Source organism: Cervus canadensis, chromosome 10, assembly GCF_019320065.1.
Source record: "Cervus canadensis isolate Bull #8, Minnesota chromosome 10, ASM1932006v1, whole genome shotgun sequence".
Lineage (NCBI taxonomy): Eukaryota > Metazoa > Chordata > Mammalia > Artiodactyla > Cervidae > Cervus > Cervus canadensis.
The window spans coordinates 73,789,539-73,815,085 of record NC_057395.1 but is presented as its reverse complement, the minus strand read 5'-3'; the positions used below and the strand labels follow the sequence as shown (position 1 = coordinate 73,815,085).

The 25,547-nt window shown below is 45.2% G+C and overlaps 1 protein-coding gene and 1 pseudogene across 4 annotated transcripts in view; one reads left to right on the top strand and one right to left on the bottom strand.

The window, feature by feature from the left end:
* The window catches only part of SLC13A3 (solute carrier family 13 member 3), a 102,108-nt gene that overhangs the window by 6,425 nt on the left and 70,136 nt on the right, over positions 1–25,547 (top strand). For 2 of the 4 annotated variants that reach the window (XM_043479152.1, XM_043479153.1), the window contains exon 2: positions 8,211–8,328. In XM_043479152.1, coding sequence (XP_043335087.1) covers positions 8,305–8,328 — 24 coding nt within the window. In that variant the 5' untranslated portion in view covers positions 8,211–8,304. Of the gene's footprint in view, positions 1–8,210; positions 8,329–21,152; positions 21,321–25,547 lie in introns of those variants that run through there. The other 2 variants (XM_043479154.1, XM_043479151.1) reach the window with 1 other exon arrangement.
* On the bottom strand, positions 4,269–6,117 carry LOC122448945 (annotated as a pseudogene).

Here is a 25,547-nt window from a genome sequence, read left to right as displayed (position 1 = left end):
GCAAGACGGATCAGAGGTGGGGGCGTCTGGTTCTCTCCTTCCTTGATTTTGTCATCTGTCCTCACTCACTAGGCATTTACCAAGCATGTTGGCTGTGTCTGGCCAGATCCTGAAGAAGCTATGGTGACTAGGGAGTCCCCCTACCGCCTTGGAAGCCCCCCTTCACCTCTCCCAGCACTGCTGCAGTCAATGGTTTCCCCACTGCCCGCCACCGCCCCCCCCCCCCCCCCCCCCCCCCCCCCCCCCGCCCAACACACACACACACACCCCGTTCTGCCCTGGCCTCCTGCGTTCTTCCTCACTCAGCAGTCAGAGACACCCTTGTAAAGCCGGAGGATGCCACTTCCCGCTTCAGAAGTGTGATGGCTTCCACTGCATGTGTCCTTGCTCACCAGCTGCGGGGCTTGGGACCATCTCATTGCACTTCTGTGAGCCTCCATGTGCCTGTCTGTAAAATGGACCAACAGTGGTGACCTGCTGTGGGCACTCTCCTGGTCAGCATCCCCAGGGAGCAGGGCAGGTTAGCGTGTAGGATGTTTACTCAGGTGTCAGCCTCCACGGAAGGGAAGTGGAGGGAGGGCGGGCAGAGAAGTGCGGCTGAGATGCAGGCCGACAGCAGCCCCAGCCAGCCCCGGGGGGTGCTCTGCAACTGCAGTGGCCCTGCACAGATGTCCCCGGGCGGCCTTCATAGCCCCACATCACCCAGATGTGGGCGGGCCACCCTGAGAGGTCTGGGCTTGGGTGAGGCCGCTCTGCTCGCGATCACCGCCACTTGATCCCTGAAGGGAGACGGTTGACTGCTGCCTGCTGACCGCACCTTCTTTCCTGAGGGGAAACTGGGTCACACATCAACGCCCTCCCATAAGCATCAGTGAAATAGAGTGCTACCACAGTGCTTGGCGTTGTTCAACAACAGTGAACTGTATTTTTGTTATTACTGTGTAAGTTTTATTGCTACTGTTTTTAGAGACGGACAAACAGGCAATCATAAAACAGCATCATTTGCGCCACTTTATAAGCCCGGGGCTCATAGGTGCGCATTGACTGGCCCCAGGCCTAATCTGCCAGAATCAAAATGTCTGAGGTGGGCTGAGAATGTGCATTTCCGTCAAATTCTCAGGTGATGCTGAGTCTGCTGTTCTGAGACCACTGCCCTACGAGAAATCAAGGTGTTTCATGGGAAGATCAGGAAATGGATGCTGGGGGCTGAGGTCAGAAACAATAATTAATTTGCTCTGCCCCTTTTACAGGGAGGAAGCTGAGGCTCACGGATGCTAAACACCTTGCCCAGAGTCGTCAGCCTGTATGGCAGAAATTGTCCCAGACATTGTCTGTTGCCTCCTAAAAGCCACCCCCTTAATCCTTTTGGACAGAGCCTTGATTTATCCGGGTATTTACTAGGTGCAGGTGGCTCCGGGGAAGCTAAGATCGGTCCCTGGAATAGTGACGGGTGTGTGACCTTTTTCTGGCCAATAAGACACAAGAGAAAACCTTCGAAGTTTGCTCTGGGGGAAGATTTTGCTCCTTATAGAAGGTGAGAGGAGTATGAGAATTCTAAGTTCTGACTCCAACACAACCCCATCAACAATGCCTGCTTTTATTTATTTATTACCTTTTTAAAATGGATCATCAGTTTTATTCCCCTAGTTCCACGAAAACAATGTAAATTTACAAGTGATTTGTACACTTTGCTGATGAATTCATGTAATGCTCTAGTTCCCTTATCTTTTGACTTCCTCTCCTCAGAAGGAAATGACAACCCACTCCAGTATTCATGCCTGGAAAATTCCACGGGCAGAGGAGCCTGGCATGCTACAGCCCATGGGGTTCCAAAGAGTCGGACACGACTGAGCGACTGACACTTTTATTTTTACCTCTATAGTTACTCTGTTGTGTTTTGAACACTGGCCGTAGGAGTCGGGGCTTAGAAGAGAACTATGCCTTGAACAAATAACTGTTTGGTATGGTAATTTGTTTTCCTGCTTGCCCTTTTAGTCCACTTCCATTTCTCCATATGCAGAATCAAAGTTTGAGATTTAAGCCCTTAAACCTGTAGGAATTCCTGTCGGCTTTTTTGCAGAGATGTTACTTGGGATTTGAATGGTAGGGAGGCTCCTTGTGGAAGGTGGTTAGGAGCCCAAAGCCGACTGTTTACATAAAAACTGCAATACAAAAGCGCCGGTCCGGGCCTCGAGAGAAATTACCTGGCACTGGTGTCACCGTCAGGCTCTGCTGTGTTCATGTGTCCTTGGAATTAGACCCCAGAAAGGCAGCTCCAACTTTAAATTGCTAAAGCCTATTGTTGTTCAGTCACTAAGTCATGTCCGACTCTTTGCAACCCCGTGGACTGCAGCACACCAGGCTTCCCTATCTGTCACTGTCTCTTGGAGTTGGCTCGCATTCATGTCCATTGAGTTGATGATGCCATCTAAAACCTTTTGGTGATAGCTCAGTTGGTAAAGAATCCGCCCGCAATGCAGAAGAGCCTGGTTCGATTCCTAGGTCAGGAAGATCCGCTGGAGAAGGGATAGACGACCCACCCCGGTATCCTTGGGCTTCCCTTGTGGCTCAGCTGATAAAGTATCTGCCTGCAATGCGGGAGACCTGGGTTCAATCCCTGGGTTGGGAAGATCCCCTGGAGAAGGGAAAAGGCTACCCACTCCAGTATTCTGGCCTGGAGAATCCCATGGGCTATATGGTCCCTGGGGTCACAAAGAGTCAGACTCTACTGAGCAACTGCCACTTTCACTTTAATTGCTTTAAGGGGGCAGGGGTATAATGGATCCACTTTAGAGATCTTGAAAGTGGAGAATTTGTCCCACAAAGGTTCTTATAAAAGTTAACTGAGATAACTGATTGACTTGGGTTTTTTAAGGGCTAACTAGGAAACTGTCAATAGTCAGATCTCAGTAAAACCAGGTTGATCAGTTTTCTGATTGTCACAAATGTAGTTAATCAAACCCCCCAAACTAAAAATAAATCTGGGAGCCAGAAGAGATAAACACAAGCCCTCATGCATGGTAGCAGGGCAAACTGGTTACCCTAACAAGTGGCCTGCAGGAACCTGGTCAAAGCGATCAGTGATGCTGAAGCCCAGGGGAGGAATTCCTTTTCTTTTGCCTGCTCCTGACTATTTCAAGAGAAAGTCTCAATTTGGGACTGTGTGCTGGATTTCTATTCTTAAGGAATATCCCTCACAGAGAACGAGGGGCCTCAGGTCATGCCCCCTTTATCTGATAAACTGGTTCAGTCCTGCTTGGACTTGTATTCTTACTTCACAGTTGCCTCCCATTTACAGCCACTGCTAGTAATTTTCCTTTTTTAGGGAATGACACAAAATCTTTTTTTTTTTTTTAATATAGGTAATTTTAACTCAATATAAGTAGCAACACAATGTAAACTTTGTGACAGAAGTTCTGGAATGTCTGAAGTCTGAGACGGAGTCAGTTAGGCCAAGGCTGCCTCAGCTTTCCGTATAAGTTCAGTATCCAGATTGCTCTGAGGACCCAGGTGTCCAGAGTCAACTGATGCCATTATATCGGATGAAGTTTCCTATTTTACCTGAACAGAGACAAATGATTCTGACCTACTTTAATGAAATTTGGGAAAAACCAGCTGAGGCAGGCCCCATCATGTCCAGATTTGAAGGTGTTTGGGGGAATTAATGAAACATACCAGAAATATTTGTTTTTCTTCCCCCCCCCAAACAAGTGTAATGAATGTCAAAGTGTTGATGCTAATTTAGATCCTGATTACATATTGTGAAGCCTAAAATTCCGCTTCATTAATTATAGCCCTGGTAGCTGTTTTGCACAATATTGCATGCTAAGCTGCAGGCAGCCTGACAACAGATACTGGAGGAAAGAGAATTTTAAAAACCAGCCTGATGAACCATTGTCCGTTAAGAACTTGAGCAAAGATTAAAACCCCGAGGCTTTTGCAGGCAGACCCTTAGCAGTGGTCTTCCAGAAGAACATTTCCTAACTGACAGTTCTGTCTGAGATGACAACGCATCAGTGGTGTTTGCTGACGTTCTCAGTTATGCAGACAAGCCCTGTGATGAATAGCATTACCAAAACTAATACACCCCCCCCAAAAATTACAATGATTTGAAACCCTGAATTTTTACTAGCAAAAGTAAATCCTGTTCACAAGAACACAGCAATTAGCCCTTGCCCCCCACCCACCACAAAACCTGCTTCCTATTAATAAAGCCAATCCAAAATGTGTCATTTAAAAGTAGGTTTTCAGGTCCACAATTGAGTTCATCAAGGCTTTGCAGCTGGAGGAAATTTAAAAATTCTCACTTTCCGAAAATATCTGACAGTCAAAGGCCAGGAAACTAAGGTAATGCTGATCCTCATGGTTGTGAACAGTGATGTTCACCCCCATGGATGTGTGTGAATGGAAGGTGCTCGTGCTGGCTGCCGTTTTTTACTGGACCAGTGACTGTTTAAACCCGAGTTTACGCAGGACGGCCAACATGCCCGCACTACTTGAAACAACCATGTAAAACATGCCCAAGGAGATTAATGAGATTCCAGTGTGCAGTGACATGCCAAGAGCACCATATTTTTGAAAAGTCTTTTTCAGCTGCTGTGACTTGCTTTGCTTTTTCTCCTCTGTACCACTGACGTTGCCTCCTGTTGTCGCAGTGACTTTACTGGGGTCCTGGTGGCCATGGAAGTTCCTAAAAGGGGCAGTGGTGCCCAGGAGCCAGGTGGAGCAAGACCTGGCACTTGCTTTGCCCGCAAGACTCAGCAGCGCAGCAGCCCAGCCATGTTGCGCAGCCTGGCATGGGTGCCTCTGCAGCCGCCTGCTGTGTGAACAATGCCTGCTTTTAAATGCAGTGGTGAACGAGCTTCAACCAGTGGCCTGAGATCCAGCCCATTCAGCGCCTGGCCCATCTCTCCACTAACTTCCTCTCTGAATTTAGGAAAAATCCCAGACTTCTCTGGCCCTCCACTTCCCCGTCTGTAAAATGAAGGTTCTCATCTGGATCGGGCTGGTTGTTGTATCTGTAGACATGTTTGTTGGGTCCGTGGAGTGTTTGTTTTTTTGGTTGCCAGTGTTAAATGATTAGGATGGTTTCATAGCAACATCCAGGTATCTGACTTCTCTGGAACATCGTCAGGAGATCCAGCCACACTGGACCCGCATTCCAGCACTTCCCCTTTTGAGTGGGGAGGGCCTGTGCTTGCCAGCTTACCCCAGCTTACTGCCCTATTGCCCCTTGGCTCTGAGGCTGGCTGCTGGTCACGATTTATCACCATGCGATCCTGCTCTTCTCCTGATGCAGTTAAGAGGAGAGTGAAACATTTCTTACTTGCAGACCTTCTCATCCTCATGCTGTTCATCCCTGTAAGCATTGAATTTGCAGCCCCCAGATAAAGCTGATCTCTTATCTTTTTCCAGAGATTGCACAAGCAGCTCCAAATGCAGTCTGTTTAAAAACAAACTCCTGGTTCCAGCCCTTGGGGTCTCTGCTCCCATCCAGCTTCCCCATCATAGAAAATGACTCCCCTTGACTCCTCTCTCTCACCCTCACACCCCATTCCCCAACCCAGCAGCGAATCCTCTTAGCTTTACTTCCAGAATATAATCAGGAAGCTGGGAGGGTGGCTCCCCTTGGAGGAGGGGTAGAGACATGGAACAGGCTTCTGATGGGGGGGGGAGGGGTAAGTTCCATTTCTCCATCTTGGCGCTGGTTACTTGGGTGGATTTGTTGTAAAACTTCATCCAACTGCATGCACACTTACAATAAATGAATCTTTCTCTTGGAAAAAAAAAAGTGAAAGTGTTAGTTGCTCAGTTGTGTCCAATTCCTTGCAATCCCATGGACAGTAGCCTGCCAGGCTCCTCTGTCCATGAAATTCTCCAGGCAAGAATATTAAGTGGGTAGCCATTCACTTCTTCAGGGGATCTGCCAGAAATTATGAATATACAATGGCTAGCAAAAGTAAATCCTATTCATGAGAACACAGAAATTAGCTCCTGCCTCCCTCCCCTCCCCCGCCAGCCCCACCACAAAACCTACATCCTGTGACTTGGACTTTGTGCTCTTTGGTTTGAACCATTCCTGCCGTCTCCTCACCACACTCCCTGCTTCTTCCTCATCCCCTTTGGTCTCGTTCCCACACAGCAGCCTAGGGAATCCTGTTCAAGACCAGTTCATATCATGTCATTCATCTGTCTGTCCAAAACACTCCAGTGTTGCCACCTCCCTCAGGGCCAGAGACCCACCTGCCCCCACCCTCACACTCACGTTTCTGACCCCCTCTTCTCACTTTGGGTCAGTCACGCAGTCCTTCCAATAGGCAGGCACCGGAAAAATTGTCTTCCAGTGACTCGGGGCCGCTGTACTTGCTGTTCCCTTTGCCTGCCACACTGTTCCTCACACATCCTCACGTGGCTACCACCTTCACTTCCTTGCAGTCTCTCCCAAACTCCACTTGTCTTCCATGAGGATCCTGTGCAGAAGGTACCCAGTTGCCTCCCCAGCTCTGTCCCCAGCCCATTCACGAGCACCTGTTCCCGTTTACGTTCACTCGCTCTTGGCCACTCTGGGGGCCAAGGTGGTGTTTGCGTTGTTGCTGCAGACCTGGTTTCTGCACTGGTGCCTGGAAGGTAGTGGGTGCTCGGTAAACATTTACTGAATTGAATTGAATTCTCTCATACAAGCCCAGCCTAGATGTTGGAGAAAAAAATCAAGGAGCCATGTGCACTTTCCTACCACTGTGTCGAACACAGACACACACACACACCACCACCCTCCCACCCCCACCTACGCACAGTCTTCCCTGATGGAGGCAAGCAGAGTAGGGGCCTGGCCTGCGGCTTAGAACAAAAAACAGTCAGAACCCTGGGGGGGTTTGGTGCCGATCAAAGGCCTCCTGATGTTTGTAAACCTTGGCTTGCTGCCTGAGATAGAGGGGGTTAGGGGATGGCCCAGAATCCAGAGTTGGTTGCAGCTCCAGGCCAGGGGAGTCCATCGCCTGCCCCTTTCCCCAGGAAAGGCCCTAAGAGGTCAAGCCGCGTGACCCCCTCCCTCCAGGGCATGTCAAGGGGTGACTTATCCCACCCCCAGCCTCGACCCCACCTGCTGGGCCAGGCTTCAAAGCCAATATTGTTTTTGGAGCTGCAGAGGCTTCGACCAAGATGTCCCACTGAGAGATGCTGACCATGGTACCACGGGGCTCAGTGAGGGGAACGGGGGATGCACCAAGAGTCCCTTCTGTGCGCGCAGAGTGGGAAACTGGTGCCCACACACCGCTCAGAAGACCCTGTCCCTCCCCGCTTTATATTTCTTCATAGTGCTAAACACCGCATGATGCTGAATATAATGCTGTGTATTTCACGCACACATCTTGTTATAGAGCTGCCAAAACAAAAGCTCTGTGAGAGCAGAGACTTTTGTTTCATTTGATCCCCGCTATTGTCCCAGCACCCAGAATGATGCCTGGTACATACGACGCACTCAATTTATATTTGTTGAATGAATGATAGGCGTGATTTTGGTTGATGTTCACAGTAATACAATACAGTGATTTAAAGCGTGTTCAACTATTCAGCAGTTGACTGAACCTCTGCTATGTCGCAGGCACTGGGACTGTGGCGGGGTATGATCTGGGCTCCTCGTTCTCACGGGGCTTCATCTAGGAAGAATTTCAAATGGTCAGTCATGCTGTGAAGGAAACAACACAGGGGATTTTTATGCAGAGGGAGTGTTGTTGTCAAGTTGAGGAATGCTGTGTTTCACTAAATTAGGTAGTCATGGAGGCCCCACTGAGGAGGTGACGTCTGAATTGAGACCTGAGTGAGGAGGAGGAAGCGGCCACTATGAGGGGTGCTAGGAAGGAGTAGGGGAAGAGAGATGCAGGCAGAGAGAGCAGTCAGTGCAAGAACTTGGCATGTTCAAGGAGCAGGAAAAGGTCACGAAGAGGGTGGCACCCGGTGGTTGATGGGAAGGAGGGTAGGACCTGGAGTTGAAGGACTCAGCAGGACTCAGTCATTCATGTAAGTGCCCGGCAGAGTGCTTGGCACACAGCAGGCCCCTTAGTAACTCACCTGATGCCTATGAACAGTTTACATATATATATATTTGGTGCAGAGGTTGTTATCTGCCCATGTGCAAGTTCTGTGCTATACACTCGCCTAATAATTCTCTCCACATCCTTATGCGTTATATACAATTTTTGTTCTCATTTTAGATGAGGAAACTGAAGCCTCATGGAATTAAACATCTTGCCCAGCGTTGCACAACCAGCAAGTGGAACATCCAGAATTTGAATGTAGCTTCATCTAATGCAAGGTCACAGACAAAATAAGGTAATGCAAACAGACTATTGTAAGGATTTTAAAAAAGTTTAAATACATATAAAGTGCTGCAAACTGTGCCCTGCACATAGTAATTGTAAGATATGTATTTGGTATTATCAATGCTATTATTGGGCTTCCCTTGTGGCTCAGTTGGTAAAGAGTCCACCTGCAATGTGGGAGACCTGGGTTTGTTCCCTGGGTTGGGAAGATCCCCTGAAGAAGAGAAAGCCTACCCACTCCAGTATTCTGACCTGGAGAATTCCATGGACTGTATGCTATTATTATTAATACATTTGAGCCACCAGATTGAAACATCTGCTCTAATAGAAAATATTTGTACTCTTAATCTCTTAGCTGGCTTCAGGATAAGGGAGCCTGTCCAGGAACACTGGGTCCAGTATACCCTGTCTCAACAGCTTCCACCTAGGCTTTGGGGAATGGACCTGAGTTTCTATGAAGTCAACTGGTCCAAATACCTACGACTAGTTTTTCCAGTTTGGAGCACCCCATCCTCCCACATCCAGTCCTCAAATGTCCAAAGTGCTCCCTGTAGGGCCTTGCGGTCCATCCAAGACCATCTGATGCTAACCTGGCTAGCACCTTTGATGAAGCCGACTATTGGATTGGCTCAAGGTCAGGTCTCCAACCTGAAAGGACACGGGAGAAGGTTTCATCACAGCCTGCCAAGGGTCCATTGGGAAATAACTTGGCCTAGAGTTTATGGGAATCACGGCAGCATGACCTGGGTAGGAAGTGAACACTGCACCTCTATCTGGGCCTTTCTCTTGTTTTGTCTTGGCTTCCCAAATTTCAGATCTTCGCATCTAATTTTTGGAATTTTGCCATAACCGTGCATTCTCCAGAATTACTTAGTATTTTTCTTTGAATTGCTTCGCATTGTAAACTTCAATAGATGTAGCTTAAAAGGAGGATTATTTTTAAATCATGGACTTTAGGGGCTTCCCTGGTGGTCCAGTGGGCCTTGGGGCCAAAAACACAAAATATAAAACAGAAGCAATATTGTAATAAATTCAGTAAAACTTTAAGAATGGTCTTCATCAAAAAGAAATCGTGGGCTTTAGTTAAAAAAAAAAATTACTTGCTCTAAGTCAAAAGTAATTAGAAGAATAAACAAAATAAAAAGAAACCAACACTGTCCAATTGCAGCAAGATGTCAAAGTCTCTGGTCCTGAAGTCTTCTCAGGCTGTTAAAAAGGGAGTTACCAAGTGATGAGGAGTTAACAGGAGACTAACACCCAGCGGAGACCCTCTCCACGGGGTAATGAAGAGTTAAAGAAAGCTGACACAGGAAATAACTTTCACTCTGTGGGATTAAATGTTATTTAAATACCGTCTGTGTGTGTCCGTGCTCAATCGTGTCTGACCCCATGAACTGTAGCCCACCAGGCTCCTCTGTCCACGGGATTTTCCAGGCAAGAATACTGGAGTGGGTTGCCATGCTCTCCTCCAGGGGATCTTCCCAACATAGGGATCGAACCTGCGTCTCTTGCATCTCCTACGTTGACAGGCAGATTCTTTATCAGCTGAGCTGTCTAGTACAACATAAAATGATCTGTGTTTCCTCATGGGTCTGCTTCTCACATGTTGAGAAATATTCTACCATCTCATTTGGTCTCAACAACAGCTCTTTTCTGTCTCATCTTTAGAGATCTGAAGACAGGTCCCCATAGAAACCTGTACACCAATGTTCATAGCAGTGTTATTCATAATAGCCCCAAAGTACCCATCAAGTGATGCTTGCATAAATAAAATGCGGTATATTCGTACAACGGAACATTCAGTTCAGTTCAGTCACTCACTCTTTGCGACCCCATGAACTGTAGTACGCCAGGCCTCCCTGTCCATCACCAACTCCTGGAGTTTACCTAAACTTGTGTCCTTTGAGTCCGTGATGCCATCCAACCATTTCATCCTCCGTCGTCCCCTTCTCCTCCTGCCCTAAGTCTTTCCCAGCACCAGGGTCTTTTCCAGTGAGTCAGCTCTTCACATCAGGTGGCCAAAATATTGCAGTTTCAGCTTCACCATCAGTCCTTCCAATGAACACCCAGGACTGATCTCCTTTAGGATGGACTGGTTGAACCTCCTTGCAGTCCAAGGGACTCTCAAGAGTCTTCTCCAACACCACAGTTCAAAAGCATCAATTCTTCTGTGCTCAGCTTTCTTTATAGTCCAACTCTCACATCCATACATGAACACTGGAAAAACCATAGCCTTGACTAGACGGACCTTTGTTGACAAAGTAATGTCTCTGCTTTTTAATATGCTATCTAGGTTGGTCATAACTTTCCTTCCAAGGAGTAAGCGTCTTTTAATTTCATGGCTGCAATCACCATCTGTAGTGATTTTGGAGCCCCAAAAAATAAAGTCAGCCACTGTTTCCCCCATGTATTTGCCATGAAGTGATGGGACCGGATGCCATGATCTTAGTTTTCTGAATGTTGATCTTTAAGCCAACTTTTTCACTCTCCTCTTTCACTTTCATCAAGAGGCTCTTTAGTTCTTCTTCACTTTCTACCATAAGGGTGGTGTCATCTGCATGTCTGAGGTTATTGATATGTCTCCCAGCAATCTTGATTCCAGCTTGGTCGTAAAAAGGAGAGAAGTACTGATGCATGCTACAACGTGGGAGAACCTTGAACAAAATCATGCTAAGTGAAAGAAGTCAGACACAAAGAACCGCATATTGTATGATTCCATTTATGCAAAATGTCCAGAACAGGCAAATCTAGAGAGACAGAAAGTAAATAGATCAGTGGTTATTTAGAGCTTTGGAGGTTGAGGGAGCAGTTGAGACTGTTATTGGGTATGGGGTTTCTTTTCAGGATAATGAGAAAGTTCTAAAACCAGTTGTAGTAATGATTGCATACCTTTGTGAGTGTACTAAAACCTATTGACCTGTTGGCTTTAAATGGATGGGTTGCATGCTATGTCAGTTATATCCAAATAAATCTGTTATTAACATAATGAAAGCAGAATCTGTCACTCTGCTTAAGTCCCTGCAGTGGCTCCCCTTGTCACTCAGTGTAGAAAGCAAAGTCCTCATTCTGCCTTTCAAGCTGCTGTGTGGTCTTGTCACTGGCTCCGCACCCCAGTTCCCTGATGGCGCTAAGCCAGGTCTTGCTTGCTCCTGCCTCAGAGCAATTGCTCTTGGTTTTTCCTTCCTCTTGAAAAGATCCTCACACCCAGAGGGTCCACTTGCTCACTTTCCTTGGGTCTCTGCTTAACTTAGGGTGCTTGATCACCTAACCATCCAGGGCTTCCCTGACCACCTTATCCGAAATGGCAGCCCACTCCATCACTCTCCATCTCTCTCTCCTGCTTAGTTTTCCTGCATAGCCCTGGGTGTCTTCTCTTCTTTATGCTATCATACGGTCTACTTATTTGTTTATTATGTGTCCCCTCCAACTCCACCTCCCCTCCCCTCAACCAAATATAAGTTCCGTGTATGCAGAAATTTAAAATTTTTGGTCTTTTTCATTGTTGTATTCATAGCCTAGTATATAGTTGCCATGTAGTCAATATTTCTTGAATAAAAGGAATAATGAAAGGCTTGGATGCCAAGTTTGCTGATGAGGAAAACCAAGTCTGGTATTCAAATATTAATTTAGTAAACATGAACAGAATGTCTACCACAGACCATGCCTGGGCCCTGGAGATATAAAGACACAAAATTCGGTAGAACTCAGGAGGGCCATTCCCTGGTGAGCCATACCTGATTCCCTGGTGGCTCAGACGGTAAAGAGTCTACCTGCAATGCAGGAGACCTGGGTTCAATCCCTGGGTCAGGAAGATCCCCTGGAGAAGGAAATGGCAACCCACTCCAGTATTCTTGCCTGGAAAGTCCCATGTATGGAGGAGCCTGGCAGGCTACAGTCCATGGGATCACAAAGAGTCAGACACGACCGAGTGACTTCACTTTCTTTCTTTTAGGAGGGCTATGAGAACTGGATTGAAGTCTCTAGATATGAAGTGATAGATGCCAACTGAGATTTTGCATCAGGGAAATGATTCTACCAGAATCTGACCAAAGATGGACTAGCTTTCAGGGATGTGGGGAGTTGGAAAGCAGTGGAGTTGTTACAAAAGTGGCTCTCAGCCCTCACTGCATATTAGAATCTGCTGGGAGCTCTTAAAAATCCCGATGTTCGGGCCACATCCCAGACAATTAAGTTAGAGTCTCTAAGGGCAGGGCCTGGCATCAGCATTTTAAGCTTCCCAGGTGATTCATGCTGCAGCCAGGGTTGAGAACCACTGTGTTAGATTTTAGGTTATAAGAGTGTTGGTGGTCCTTGTTACCTGATGGTACTGAGTACTGGGCAACCGCTTCGTGCCTAAATATACTCAAATTGTTGACAGGTCTTAGAATATTTGGGGGGATTGAGTGCTATTTTACTTTAGTGTTCAGTGTAAAAGTATATATATACATATATATATATATTTATATCTCTCATATCTCATATCTAATGAACGTGTATGATAAAACATAGCTAATAAAACACATACTGTGAGTCATTACTATGTTGTGGTTATGCATGGAGACTACTGGGATTTGAGTCCCCCTTAGTAGCCGTGTGTTGTTTGATAAGTTGCTCAAGCTCTCTGTACCTCAGTTTCCTCCTCTGCAAAATGGGAATATATTAGGATCTAGCGCATGAGGTCATTTTGTGTTTAATGAGTTAAATCATATAAATCTTTTAGAATAGGGTCTGGCACAGAGTAAGTACCAGTGAGTGCTGGCTGTTATTCATTAATAAATAAGAAAGCCAATATCCCTTGCACATTTGACATAGATCACTAATTTGATTAAATTATCTTGAACAAAATAAACTGCAATTATAAATGTCAGTAAATCTGATTCTTTTGAATGGTTCAAGCATATTAAACAGTAGACAGAGTAGATACGAATTCATTGTGGATGAAACTTATGAATACTTCTACACCAAGATCAGTTACAGAAGTCCTGACCCCATGGGTCAGGACTTTAATTTTTATTCATATTTTTAGAAAAGCATGCTTTTAAAAATTTCATAGATAGAACTATAGAAATTACATTATCTGAACAGCAGAGAGAACATAGACTGAAAATGAACAGAGCTTCAAGAATCTGTGGGATTATAACAAACAGTCTAACATCTGTGTCATTGGAGTTCTGAAAAGAGAGAAAAAACAAGAAGGAGCATAAAAGTATTCAAAGAGATAATAGCTGAAAACTTCTCAACTTTGGTAAAAGAATAAACCTACAGAGTCCAGAGGCTGAGTTAACTCCAGATAAGATAACTGAAAGAAACTTTTCTCTAGGCAAAAATACTGGGTTACTATGCCCTCCTCCAGGGGATCTTCCCAACCCAGGGATAGAACCCAGGTCTCCCACATCCCAAGTGGATTCTTTCCCATCTGAGCTACCAGGGAAGTCCAAAAGAAACTTACACCAATGCATGTAAGTTTGACTCTTCAGAAGTCAAACTTCTGAAAACTAAAGACAAATATCTTGAAAGCAGTGAGAGAGAAATGACATCTTTCCTCTAGAGGAAAAACAATTCAGATGACAGCAAATATCTCACCAACATTCATGAAGTCCAGAAAAAAGGGGCATAACATTTTTCAAATGCTGAAAGAAAAGAGCTGTCAATTCACCTTATATCCAGTGAAAATATTCTTTAGGAATAAAGGGGAAGTCACAAGCTTCTCAGATGAAGAAAAACTGAGAGGGTTTGTTGCCTACTCTAAAAGAATGACTAAAAGTTCTCAAAACCAAAAGAAAATGATAAACAAAGGAATATTTGAATATCAGGAAGGAAGAAAGTACACAGCAAACAAAAAATATAGGTAACTACAATAAGCTCTTTTTCTTCTTGGCTTTTCTAAGTTATGTTTAATGTTTGAAGCCAAAATTATGGCATTGCCTGATATGATTCTTTTTGCCTTTTCATACTATTCATGTCCTGAATATTCATTGGAAGGACTGATGCTGAAGCTGAAACTCCAATACTTTGGCCACCTGATGTGAAGAACTGACTCATTGGAAAAGACCCTGATGCTGGGAAAGATTGGACGCAGGAGGAGAACAGGACGACAGAGGATGAGATGGCTGGATGGCATCACCGACTCAATGGACATGAGTTTGAGTAAACTCCGGTAGTTGGCGATGGACAGGGAGGCCTGGTGTGCTGCGGTCCATGGGGTCGCAAAGAGTGAGACATGACTGAGCGACTGAACTGAATCAAACTGAACTGAGACTGTGATAAGTTATGTATATACAATGTAATACCTAGAATGAACGCTAAAAACCCTATACTAATAAATGCACTCAAAATCATGATATAAAAATCAAAATGGAATTCTAAAAAATGTTCAAGTAATCCACAAAAAGGCAGAGGAAATAAGAAATAGAGAAATAAGAAAGACAGAGATAGAGAAATAGAGAACATATAGAAAAGAGAGTGGCAGATTTAAGTCCTAATATATCAATGATTATGTTAAATGTAAATGGCCTAAAAACACTAATTAAAAGACCCTAGCAGAGTAGATGTTTTTAAAGCTTGACCCAACTGTATGTTGTTTATAAGAAGTTCATTTCAATTATAATGATATATGCATATTGAAAGTAAAAGGATGAAAAATGTATATGGCAAAGAAGAATTTAGTCAAAAGAAATCAGTAAGAATCTATATTAATATCAAATAAGGTCTATTTCAGAACAAAGAAAGTTACCAGAGACATAGAGGGACATTATATAATAATGAAGGAGTCATCCACTAAGAGATTTAACAATCTTTAATGTGTATACACCAAACAACAGAGCTATAAAATATATGAAGCAAAAACTGACAGAGCTGAAAAGAGAAATAGACAAACCTACATTTATAGTGAGAGACTTCAATACTTCTGTATCAATTATTGATAGAACAACTAAACAGAATCAGCAAGAATGTAGAATAACTTAACAATACCATCCAAAACAGAACCTGGTTGCCATTTATAGAGCAATCCACTTAAAAGCAGCAAAATACACATTCTTTCAAGTGACTATGGAACGTATAGGAAGATAGCTATGCTGACCCATAAAACTCATCAAAGTTAAAAGAACTGAAATTATACTTGGTTATGGTTCTTTGACCGTGTGTGTGTGTGTTAGTCGCTCAGTTGTGTCTGACTCTTTGACTCCATGGGCTGTAGCCCACCAGGCTCCTCTGTCCATGGAATTCTCCAGGCAAGAATATTGGAGTGGGTTGCCGTTTCCTTCTCCAGGGGATCTTCCCGATCCAGGGATCAAACCCAGGTCTCCTGCATTGCAGGTGGAAGCTTTACTGTCTGAGCCATCAGGGAAGCCCTCTTTGACCATAGGGGAATCAAGTTAGAAACCAGTAACAGAAAGATCCCTGTCTCCTGTACAGTGTCACGAACGTCCATCCATAGTTCATCAGGCACTCTGTCTATCAGATCCGGTCCCTTAAATCTATTTCTTACTTCCACTGTATAATCATAAGGGATTTGATTTAGGTCATACCTGAATGGTCTAGTGGTTTTCCCTACTTTGTTCAACTTATCTCTGAGTTTGGCAATAAGGACTTCATAATCTGAGCCACAGTCAGCTCCTGGTCTTGTTTTTGCTGACTGTATAGAGCTTCTCCATCTTTGGCTGCAAAGAATATAATCAATCTGATTTTGGTGTTGGCCATCTGGTGATGTCCATGTGTAGAGTCTTCTCTTCTGTTGTTGGAAGAGGGTGTTTGCTATGACCAGTGCGTTCTCCTGGCAAAACTCTATTAGCCTTTGCCCTGCTTCATTCTGTAGTCCAAAACCAAATTTGCCTGTTACTCCAGGTGTTTCTTGACTTCCTACTTTTGCATTCCAGTCCCCTATAATTAAAAGGACATCTTTTTTGGGTGTTAGTTCTAAAAGGTCTTGTGGGTCTTCATAGAACCGTTCAACTTCAGCTTCTTCAGCATTACTGGTCAGGGCATAGACTTTACTGTGATATTGAATGGTTTGCCTTGGAAATGAACAGAGATCATTCTGTCATTTTTTTTTTTTTAATTTTTTTATTAGTTGGAGCATTCTGTCATTTTTGAGATTACATCCAAGTGCTGCATTCCGGACTTTTGTTGACTATGATGGCTACTCTATTTCTTCTAAGGGATTCTTGCCCACAGTAGTAGATATAATGGTCATCTGAGTTAAATTACCCATTCCAGTCCATTTTAGTTTGCTGATTCCTAAAATGTCAACATTCACTCTTGTCATCTCCTGTTTGACCACTTCCAATTTGCCTTGATTCATGGACTGAACATTCCAGGTTCCTGTGCAATATTGTTCTTTACAGCATCGGGCCTTGCTTCTATCACCAGTCACACCCACAACTGGGTGTTGTTTTTGCTTTGGCTCCATCCCTTCATTCTTTCTGAAGTTATTTCTCCACTGATCTCCAGTAGCATATTGGGCACTTACCGACCTGGGGAGTTCATCTTTCAGTGTCCTGTCTTTTTGCCTTTTCATACTGTTCATGGGGTTCTCAAGGCAAGAATACTGAAGTGGTTTGCCATTCCCTTCTCCAGTGTACCACATCACGACCCACATAATCACAATGGTGTGATCCCTCACCTGGAGCCAGACATCCTGGAATGTGAAGTCAAGTGGGCCTTAGGAAGCATCACTATGAACAAAGCTAGTGGAGGTGATGGAATTCCAGTTGAGCTATATCAATTCCTAAAAGATGATGCTGTGAAAGTGCTGCACTCAGTATGCCAGCAAATTTGGAAAACTCAGCAGTGACCAAAGGACTAGAAAAGGTCAGTTTTCGTTCCAATCCCAAAGAAAGGCAATGCCAAAGAATGCTCAGACTACTGCACAGTTGCACTCATTTCACACACTACTAGTAAAGTAATGCTCAAAATTCTCCAAGCCAGGCTTCAGCAATATGTGAACCGTGAACTTCCAGATGTTCAAGCTGGTTTTAGAAAAGGCAGGAATACCAGAGATCAAATTGCCAACATCCACTGGATCATCAAAAAAGCAAGACAGTTCCAGAAAAACATCTATTTCTGATTTATTGACTATGCCAAAGCCTTTGACTGTGTGGATCACAATAAACTGTGGAAAATCCTTCAAGAGATGGGAATACCAGACCACCTGACCTGCCTCTTGAGAAACCTGTATGCAGGTCAGGAAGCAACAGTTAGAACTGGACATGGAACAACAGACTGGTTCCAAATAGGAAAAGGGAGTACATCAAGGCTGTATATTGTCACCCTGCTTATTTAACTTATATGCAGAGTACATCATGAGAAACGCTGGGCTGGAGGAAGCACAAGCTGGGATCAAGATTGCCAGGAGAAATATTAATAACCTCAGATATGCAGATGACACCACCCTTATGGCAGAAAGTGAAGAACTAAAGAGCTTCTTGATGAAAGTGAAAGAGGAGAGTGAAAAAGTTGGCTTAAAGATCAACATTCAGAACACTAAGATCATGGCATTCGCTCCCATGGCATGCCATTACTTCATGGCAAATAGATGGGGAAACAGTGGACACAGTGGCTGACTTTGTTTTCCTGGTCTCCAAAATCACTACGATGGTGACTGCAGCCATGAAATTAAAAGACACTCCTTGAAAGGAAAGTTATGACCAACCTAGACAGCATGTTAAAAAGCAGAGACATTACTTTGCCAACAAAGGTCCGTGTAGTCAAGGCTATGGTTTTTCCAGTAGTTGTGTATGGATGTGAGAGTTGGACTATAAAGAAAGCTGAGCACAGAAGAATTGATGCTTTTGAACTGTGGTGTTGGAGAAGACTCTTGAGCGTCTCTTGGACTGCAAGGAGATCCAACCAGTCCATCATAAGGGAGATCGGTCCTGAGTGTTCATTGAAAGGACCGATGTTGAAGCTGAAATTCCAATACTTGGGCCACCTGATGCGAAGAGCTGACTCATTGGAAAAGACCCTGATGCTGGGAGGGATTGAAGGTAGGAGGAGGAGGGGACAACAAAGGATGAGATGGTTGGATGGCATCACCGACTCAATGGACATGAGTTTTAGTGGACTCTGGGAGTTGATGGTGGACAGGGAGGCCTGGCATGCTGTGGTCCATGGGGTCATGAAGAGTCGGACACGACTGAACAACTGAACTGAACAGAAAGATAATATGAAAATCTCCAAACACTTAGAAACTAATACCTCACTTCTGAATAATTCATGGGTCAAAAAAGATATTGTAATGGAAAGTAAAAAATACATTGAATTGAATGAAAATGAAAATACATCACATAAAATTTGTGGTATACAGCTAAACCAGTACAGAGAGGGGGAATGTTTATCATTAAATGTATACTTTTGAAAAGAGGAAAAAAATCTCAACTCGATAATCTAAGCTCCCACTTCAATGGCCTAGAAAAAGAAGAATGAGCAGAAGGACGGAAAAAAGAAATATGAGACCTGAAATCAATGAAACTGAAAACAGAAAAAACAACCTCACAGAATTAGTTCTTTAAAAAGAGGATTAAATTTAAAAATCTCAAGTAAGGCTGATAAAAAGAGAGAGAAAAGATGCAAGTTACCAAATGAATGAATCAGGAATGGATGAAGGAATCAAGGATATCACTATAGAACCCGCAGACATCAAAAGGGAGTACTCAAAACTCCACATGCAAACGTTTAACAATTTACAAGAAATAGAACACCTCCTCAGAAAATTCCATGACATCTTACAGAAAAACCCTAAAGAACTGTCTGGCCAACTCAATATAAACTACCGCAATGCACTCAGTATAAAGTAGATAATTCAAATAGCCCTATTTCATACAGATTTGAAAGGAAAAGATAAATCAGTTCTTATTTGTAGATGACATGATTGTCTATATAGAAAGTCTCAAAGATGTGACCAAAAAAAACCTCCTAAAACTAATAAATGAATTGAACAAGATTTAGGGTATAAGGTAAACATTCAAAATTCAACTTTATTTCAGTGTACTATCAGTGAGCATATGGATCCTGAAAAAAATAGAATACCATCTACTTTGCTCAAAATTGCAGTTTTATTGTTGTTTAGTCACTAAGTCATGTCCAGGCTCCTCTGTCCAAGGAATTTCCCAGGCAAGAATACTGGAGTGGGTTGCCATTTCCGCCTCCAGGGATCTTCCCAACCCAGGGATCAAACCCGAGTCTCCTGTGTCTCTTGCATTGCATGTGTATTCTTTTCCCCTTGAGCCACTGGGGAAACCCGGTATTGGTAGAGGGATAGACAATTAGATCAGTGGAACAGAATAGGGAACCCAGAGACAGATCAACCAAACATGCCAATTGATTTTTGACAAAAGTATAAAAGGAATTCAATGGAATAAAGATAACTTTTTAAACAAATGATGCTGCAGCAATTGGTCAATGATAGGCAAAAATAAATAAAATAAAAACCTCAACCTAAGCCTTGTACCTGATGTAAAAATTAACTCATGGCCTTAAATATAAAACATAAAACTATAACTTATCAAACATCTAGAAAAAAATCTGAGCAAATCTTTAGGGCTGTGCAGAGTTTGACACTGAAAGCATGATACAAAAAAGGGAAAATTTCATCATTTTGATGCCATCAAAACTACAAGTGTTTGCTCTGTGAAAGGTCTGTTAGCAAGACAAAAAGCCAGGCTATAGACTGGGAGAAAATTTTTGCAAACAACATATCTATCATAAGACCAGTATTTAGGCTATATAAAGCACTGTCAAAACTCAACAGCAGAAAAAACAGTCCAATGAGAAAATGGCAAACAACAGGAAGAGATCGTTTTCCCCAAAGAAGATATACAGATGACAAATAAGCACACGATAAGATGTTAAACATCATTAGCCATTAAGAAAATGTAAATTAAAACCACAAGATTTCTCTACACCCCCATCAGTGTGGCTAAAATTTTAAAAAAAAAAGCAACTTACAAGTCCAGTGTTGGCAAGGACGTGGAGAAACTGGATCACTCATCCATTGCTAACAGAAATGTAATAGAGTGCTAACACTTTGGAAAACTGGTGGTTTCTTAATTAAAAAAAAAAACAAAAAAACACCAAGGATGCAACTGCCATATAACCCAGGACTGTATTCCCATGCACTTATCCAGAAGAAACAAAAAGACTCCTCCAGGCAACCTGTAAAGCAGGAGACACTGGTTCAGTCCCTGGGGCGGGAAGATCCCCTGGAGGAGGGAATGGCTACCCACTCCAATACTCTTGCCTGGAGAATTCTATGGACAGAGGAGCCAGACGGCACTATAGTCTGTGAGATCCCAAAGAGTCAGACCCGATGGAGTGACTAATACAGACACACACAGGCTCCGACCTACAGATGACTGACCCACACAGGAAGAAAAATACGTAAAACAGTTATCAACAGCAAGAACTCCCAACAGACCTCTTGTGTAGTTCCGACTAATATCATCACCCCCACTTCATGGATGAGTAAGCTGAGAGTCAGAGGCCAATGTCAAGGCCACGCAACTAGTATGCGGCAGAGGCGGTGTAGAATCCTCTTAAGGCTAGTACGTGATTCAGTCCTCAGACTGTTTGGTGTGGCCCTTTTCACAGGCAAGTAGGGAACAGTGAAGCCTCGGGCCACACAGCTGGAAAGTCAGGCGGCTACTCAGTCTTCTGGGCTAGAGTGCGCTTCCCCGGTTCTTGGGTCCAACTTTTCCTAACTTTCCCGAACCTCTTTCCCCCAGTCCCAGGGGAGCAGGCCCCACCCTTTTCTTCCGGGAGGCGCGCGTGGGGGGGGGGGCGGGTCCCCGAGCGCAGTCCCCTCCCCAGACCCTGCCCCCAGGCTATAAGCCCGGAGCCGGGGACCGGCGCGGGCAGTCCCGGGCTGGCCCGCTCCGCGGGGCGATCGCACAGATGGCGGCGCTGGCGACAGTGGCCAAGAAGGTGTGGAGCGCGCGGCGGTTGCTGGTGCTGCTGTTCACACCAATCGTGTTGCTGCCGGTGGTCTTCGCCCTCCCGCCCAAGGTAACGCCGCCTCTCCTGGGCGGTCCCCCCGTTCCGCCCTCCCCGGGCGGCCGCCCCACAATCAGGACCCTGTCGTCTGAGCCTTGGAGGCGGAACACCGCAGAGGTCCCAGTCTAGACTTCACCAGACCCCCCGCCCCTCCGCCTTCCCTCGCTTTCCCTGCCCTGCACTGATGTGAACACAATTCCCCTTTCCCAGCCGCTGCTGCTCCTGGGAGCCCGGGTCCCAGTAGCCTTCTGGATCTTGTCATTTCTGCAGGAATGATTTCTCTCTATCGAGCTCTGACTGTGTGCTTGGTGATGTGTGGCACATTTCACTTGATAATCACAAGAAACACTTGATGAATGGCAAGCTGTGTGATCTGGGGCTTAACCTCTCTGAACTTCACTTTGTTCATTTGTAAACATGGGGGAAATGATCATACGGATCCATTGGATGGTGGTGAATATTAAAAAGAGGCAATATATGTTAATTTCTTTGAACTGAGCCTGGTACCCAGTAAATGCCGAAGACTACACTGGCTGGTCTTTATTCAATGTGCCTTATACAATGGAGAACAGCCAAGATTTAATAAATGCTTACTGGGAGCAAGTGTGAAGTGAAAGTCGAGCAGTCGTGTCTGACTCTGCAACCCCGTGGACTGTAGCCCACCAGCCTCCTCTGTCCCTGAAATTCTCCAGGCAAGAATACTGGAGTGGGTTGCCTTGCCCTCCTCCAGGGGATCTTCCTGACCCAGGAATCAAACCCACATTTCCTGCAGTGCAGGCAGATTCCTTACCCTCTGAGCCACCAGGGGCAAGGTGCAGCGCTTAACTTTGCCTATGTGCAGCATCTGACTTAATCCAGACTGAAACTGCCCCTCCGAGTGGGGAGGACTATTTGCCTTATTTTCCAGAGGAGAAAAGTGAGGCTGGGAGAGAAGTGTCTTGCTCACAGTCACACAACAGGCAGCTGAGTGGGATCAATCCCTTGCTTATCAGAATCCAGAACCTAGGTTGTTTCTAGACTCTCAAAGAAAGTAATCCGTAGAAGATCAAAGGCTGCAGATTGAGGTGAGGAGTGTCACGACAAAATTCATCACCAGTGGGAGAAGGAGATGGTATCGCAGGTCCCCTGGTGGGTCCCTCACCTGTGCCCAGCACATTTGGGGCATCAAGGGAAGGTGTGAGGCTCATTAGACAAGGCTTCTACCTCCAAGAAGTTGTTTCACTGTCCCTCAATGAGATATTGTTCAGTTGCTAAGTCGTGTCCGACACTTTGCAACCCCGTGGACTGCAGCACACCAGGCTCCCCTTGTCCTTCACTATCTCCCTGAGTTTGCTCAAACTCATGTCCTTTGAGTTGGTGATACCATCCAACAATAAGATTTTAATTATTAATTAATTGCCATCAATGAAATATTACATGTTCATAAAAGTTAAAGAGAGGGTATAATTTAGTGGCAGATTCCCCAGCTCTTCCAGCAGAGTACCAGGGGAGTGGGGAGAAGGGTTCAGAGACGGCTGCCTGGAGGAAGGGGTGAGGAAGTGATACTAAGAAGATGGTGTTGAAAGATCCAGGACATATTCTCCGGTGTGGAAATATCCTAGCAGTTAGACTTTCTTGACATGTGAGAGAAAAACAGTAAATGCTGGTGTAAGGATTAGGCTGCTTATTTAAAAGCCATCCAATCCCTGGCCACTTGCTGACTTCAGGACCTTGGACCCGTCTCCTTTCCTCTTTGGGTCTCCTTTTCCTTGTCTATAAGGTGGAGGATTTTGCCATGCTAGCTTCCGACACTTGATGTGAGGGTCTGAGCGAAGACGTTGCCTCATTTTATGAAGCATCACTGGTAGAAGGCAGGGTGGGTCTGGGGGGTCCCAGGCGGAGCTCTGGGGAAGAAGTGATGAAACACACAGGGTCTCTCTCCTCTGCAGAGGGTTCTGAAAGCTCCGCTCTGCTGTGCTCTCTAGCAAGATTTGTGAACCCAGGGGCAGGTCCAAGTGTTATGGGGCCAGAAACTTGTACTAACTGAGAGGCTTTCTTTAAGAAAGAGCATACAGATTTACAAGTTCAGAATTCAGTATGCAGCTTGGGAGTGGCTCTGAACCTGTGAAGACTTCATTAGCTTCACAGTGAACCCACTTCCGTGTGGTCCCCAGTGTGGATAGGTAACAGCGCATGTCTGGTCGATAAGGGGTTTCACTGAGTGCTTCACGACTCTTACGTGCCAGGCGCCGCGCTGAGTTTCTCAGGTGTTGCCCTCTGTGATATCCACATCACCAGGGAGTCCACTGCTATTAGCATGGAACAGGTGAAGAAGTGGAAGCTCAGCAAGGTTAGGTGACTTGTCCAAGGTCACACAACCTGTACAAAGCCAGAATGCATTGTCTGTGTCTGACCACTTCACTTTATACTCTTTCTTTAGTTCTAATTGAGTGAGAACCTCTCCTGGTTCCCTCCAGATCCCCAGTGGAGACTCTTTGTGTAGCTCTGATCTCACTGCCTTTTAAACTGGCTAATAAAGCAGGGCCTCCTCCCAGGAGGCAGCTCTGGCTTCTTGGGAGATCTTAACCTCCCTCAAGTCTCTATCAGCACACTCAAAGTTCCCTCTTCCTGGCATGTTATATGTATATGTTTATCACATTGTATTATTATCATATTCTTGGATGTTAATAACTGACATGTTTCTTAATCTAATGTAGAAGGTGAATAAAAGCATCCTTAGAGAATAATGAGCGGAGAAATTTGTGGTTTTTGTTGGTCTATGACATACATGTAAAGCAAAGAGTGGGTGTGCTATGCACACATAGTTTCAAGGCAGTTCCTGTAATCTTAACCAGTTCAATCCTGTGATAACCTCTCCAGACAAAGGCTGGCAGTATAAAAAAGTGTGCTTTCTGTGCAAATGAAGCTTCAAGGCAAGTGTGCTCAGTGTCCACCCTCATCCCTAACATCAGGCTGCTGCTTCTAAGCCTCTCTCACCTAGAAATTCTGGAACCACCAAGGCCAGTTATAGGGTTCATATCCCAAAAACCTTTGCAAACTTGTTGATATCAGGGAAGAAGTTTGAGATCCTTGGCGTTGACCATTTGCCGCTCACTGGGTCCTGCTTTTCCAGCTTGATGAGGTCCCCAGCATCGCTGCTCTGATGTTCCAAAAGTCTATATGATTGTAAGGGTTGGTTATCACGCACCTGTCCCCTGGTGACTGGCGAGGGAGGCTGCAGGGAGGCTTGGGTTAATCTGAAGGGTAGAGCCAGGGGCTGGGGGCAGGGGATGGGAACAATTCTTACATTATGTCCTCCTGGCTTGGAACACTGTCAGCAGGGGTGAAAAGGAGTGGGATGCCCTTCTGGAATGCAGTGGCTGCAATTTCCAGGGCCACGGGGATCATGGCTCTTACCCCAAAGAGTGCCAGAGACTGAGGAACTCAGGATGCTGCCAGAGGGACTGCCTCACAGTTTTCTAAGAATGGCCATCCTGGAAGCTGGGTGTTAGAGGACTGGCCTTGGGTGGCTCGGGGAGACAGAGGAGAGTATTAAATCAAGCTTGCAAGTAAGCACCAGGCCATGTATTTGCAGAGAATCTCACCTCTTTTCCCAACTTACTAAAAGCAAATCTTGCTGGACTGACCGTCTGGCCATCAAGAGTGCTTCCCACATCAAGTGTGAGTGGGTACTCACAGGTGGCTCTTTCTAAGGATGCTTTGAGGAGGAGGCATGTAGGGGTGGGGGGACTCTGGGCAGGGCCTCCTCCCAGGCGGCAGGTCTGGCTTCTTGGGAGATATTTTGTTGTTGTTCAGTCACTCAGTCGTGTCCGACTCTTTGCAACCCCATGGACTGCAGCACGCCAGGCTTCCCTGTCCATCACCAACTCCCAGCGCTTGCTCAAACTCATGTCCATTGAGTCGCTGATGCCATCCAACCATCTCATCCTCTGTCGTCCCCTTCTCCTGCCCTCAATCTTTCCCAGCATCAGGGTCTTTTCTAATGAGTCGGCTCTTTGCATCAGGTGGCCAAAGTACTGGAGTTTCAGCTTCAACATCAGTCCTTCCAATGAACACCCAGGACTGATCTCCTTTAGGATGGGCTGGTTGGATCTCCTTGCAATCCAAGGGACTCTCAAGAGTCTTCTCCGACACCACAGTTCAAAAGCATCAATTTTTCGGCGCTCAACTTTCTTTCCGGTCCAACTCTCACATCCATACGTGCCTACTGGGAAGAACATAGCATTGACTAGACAGACC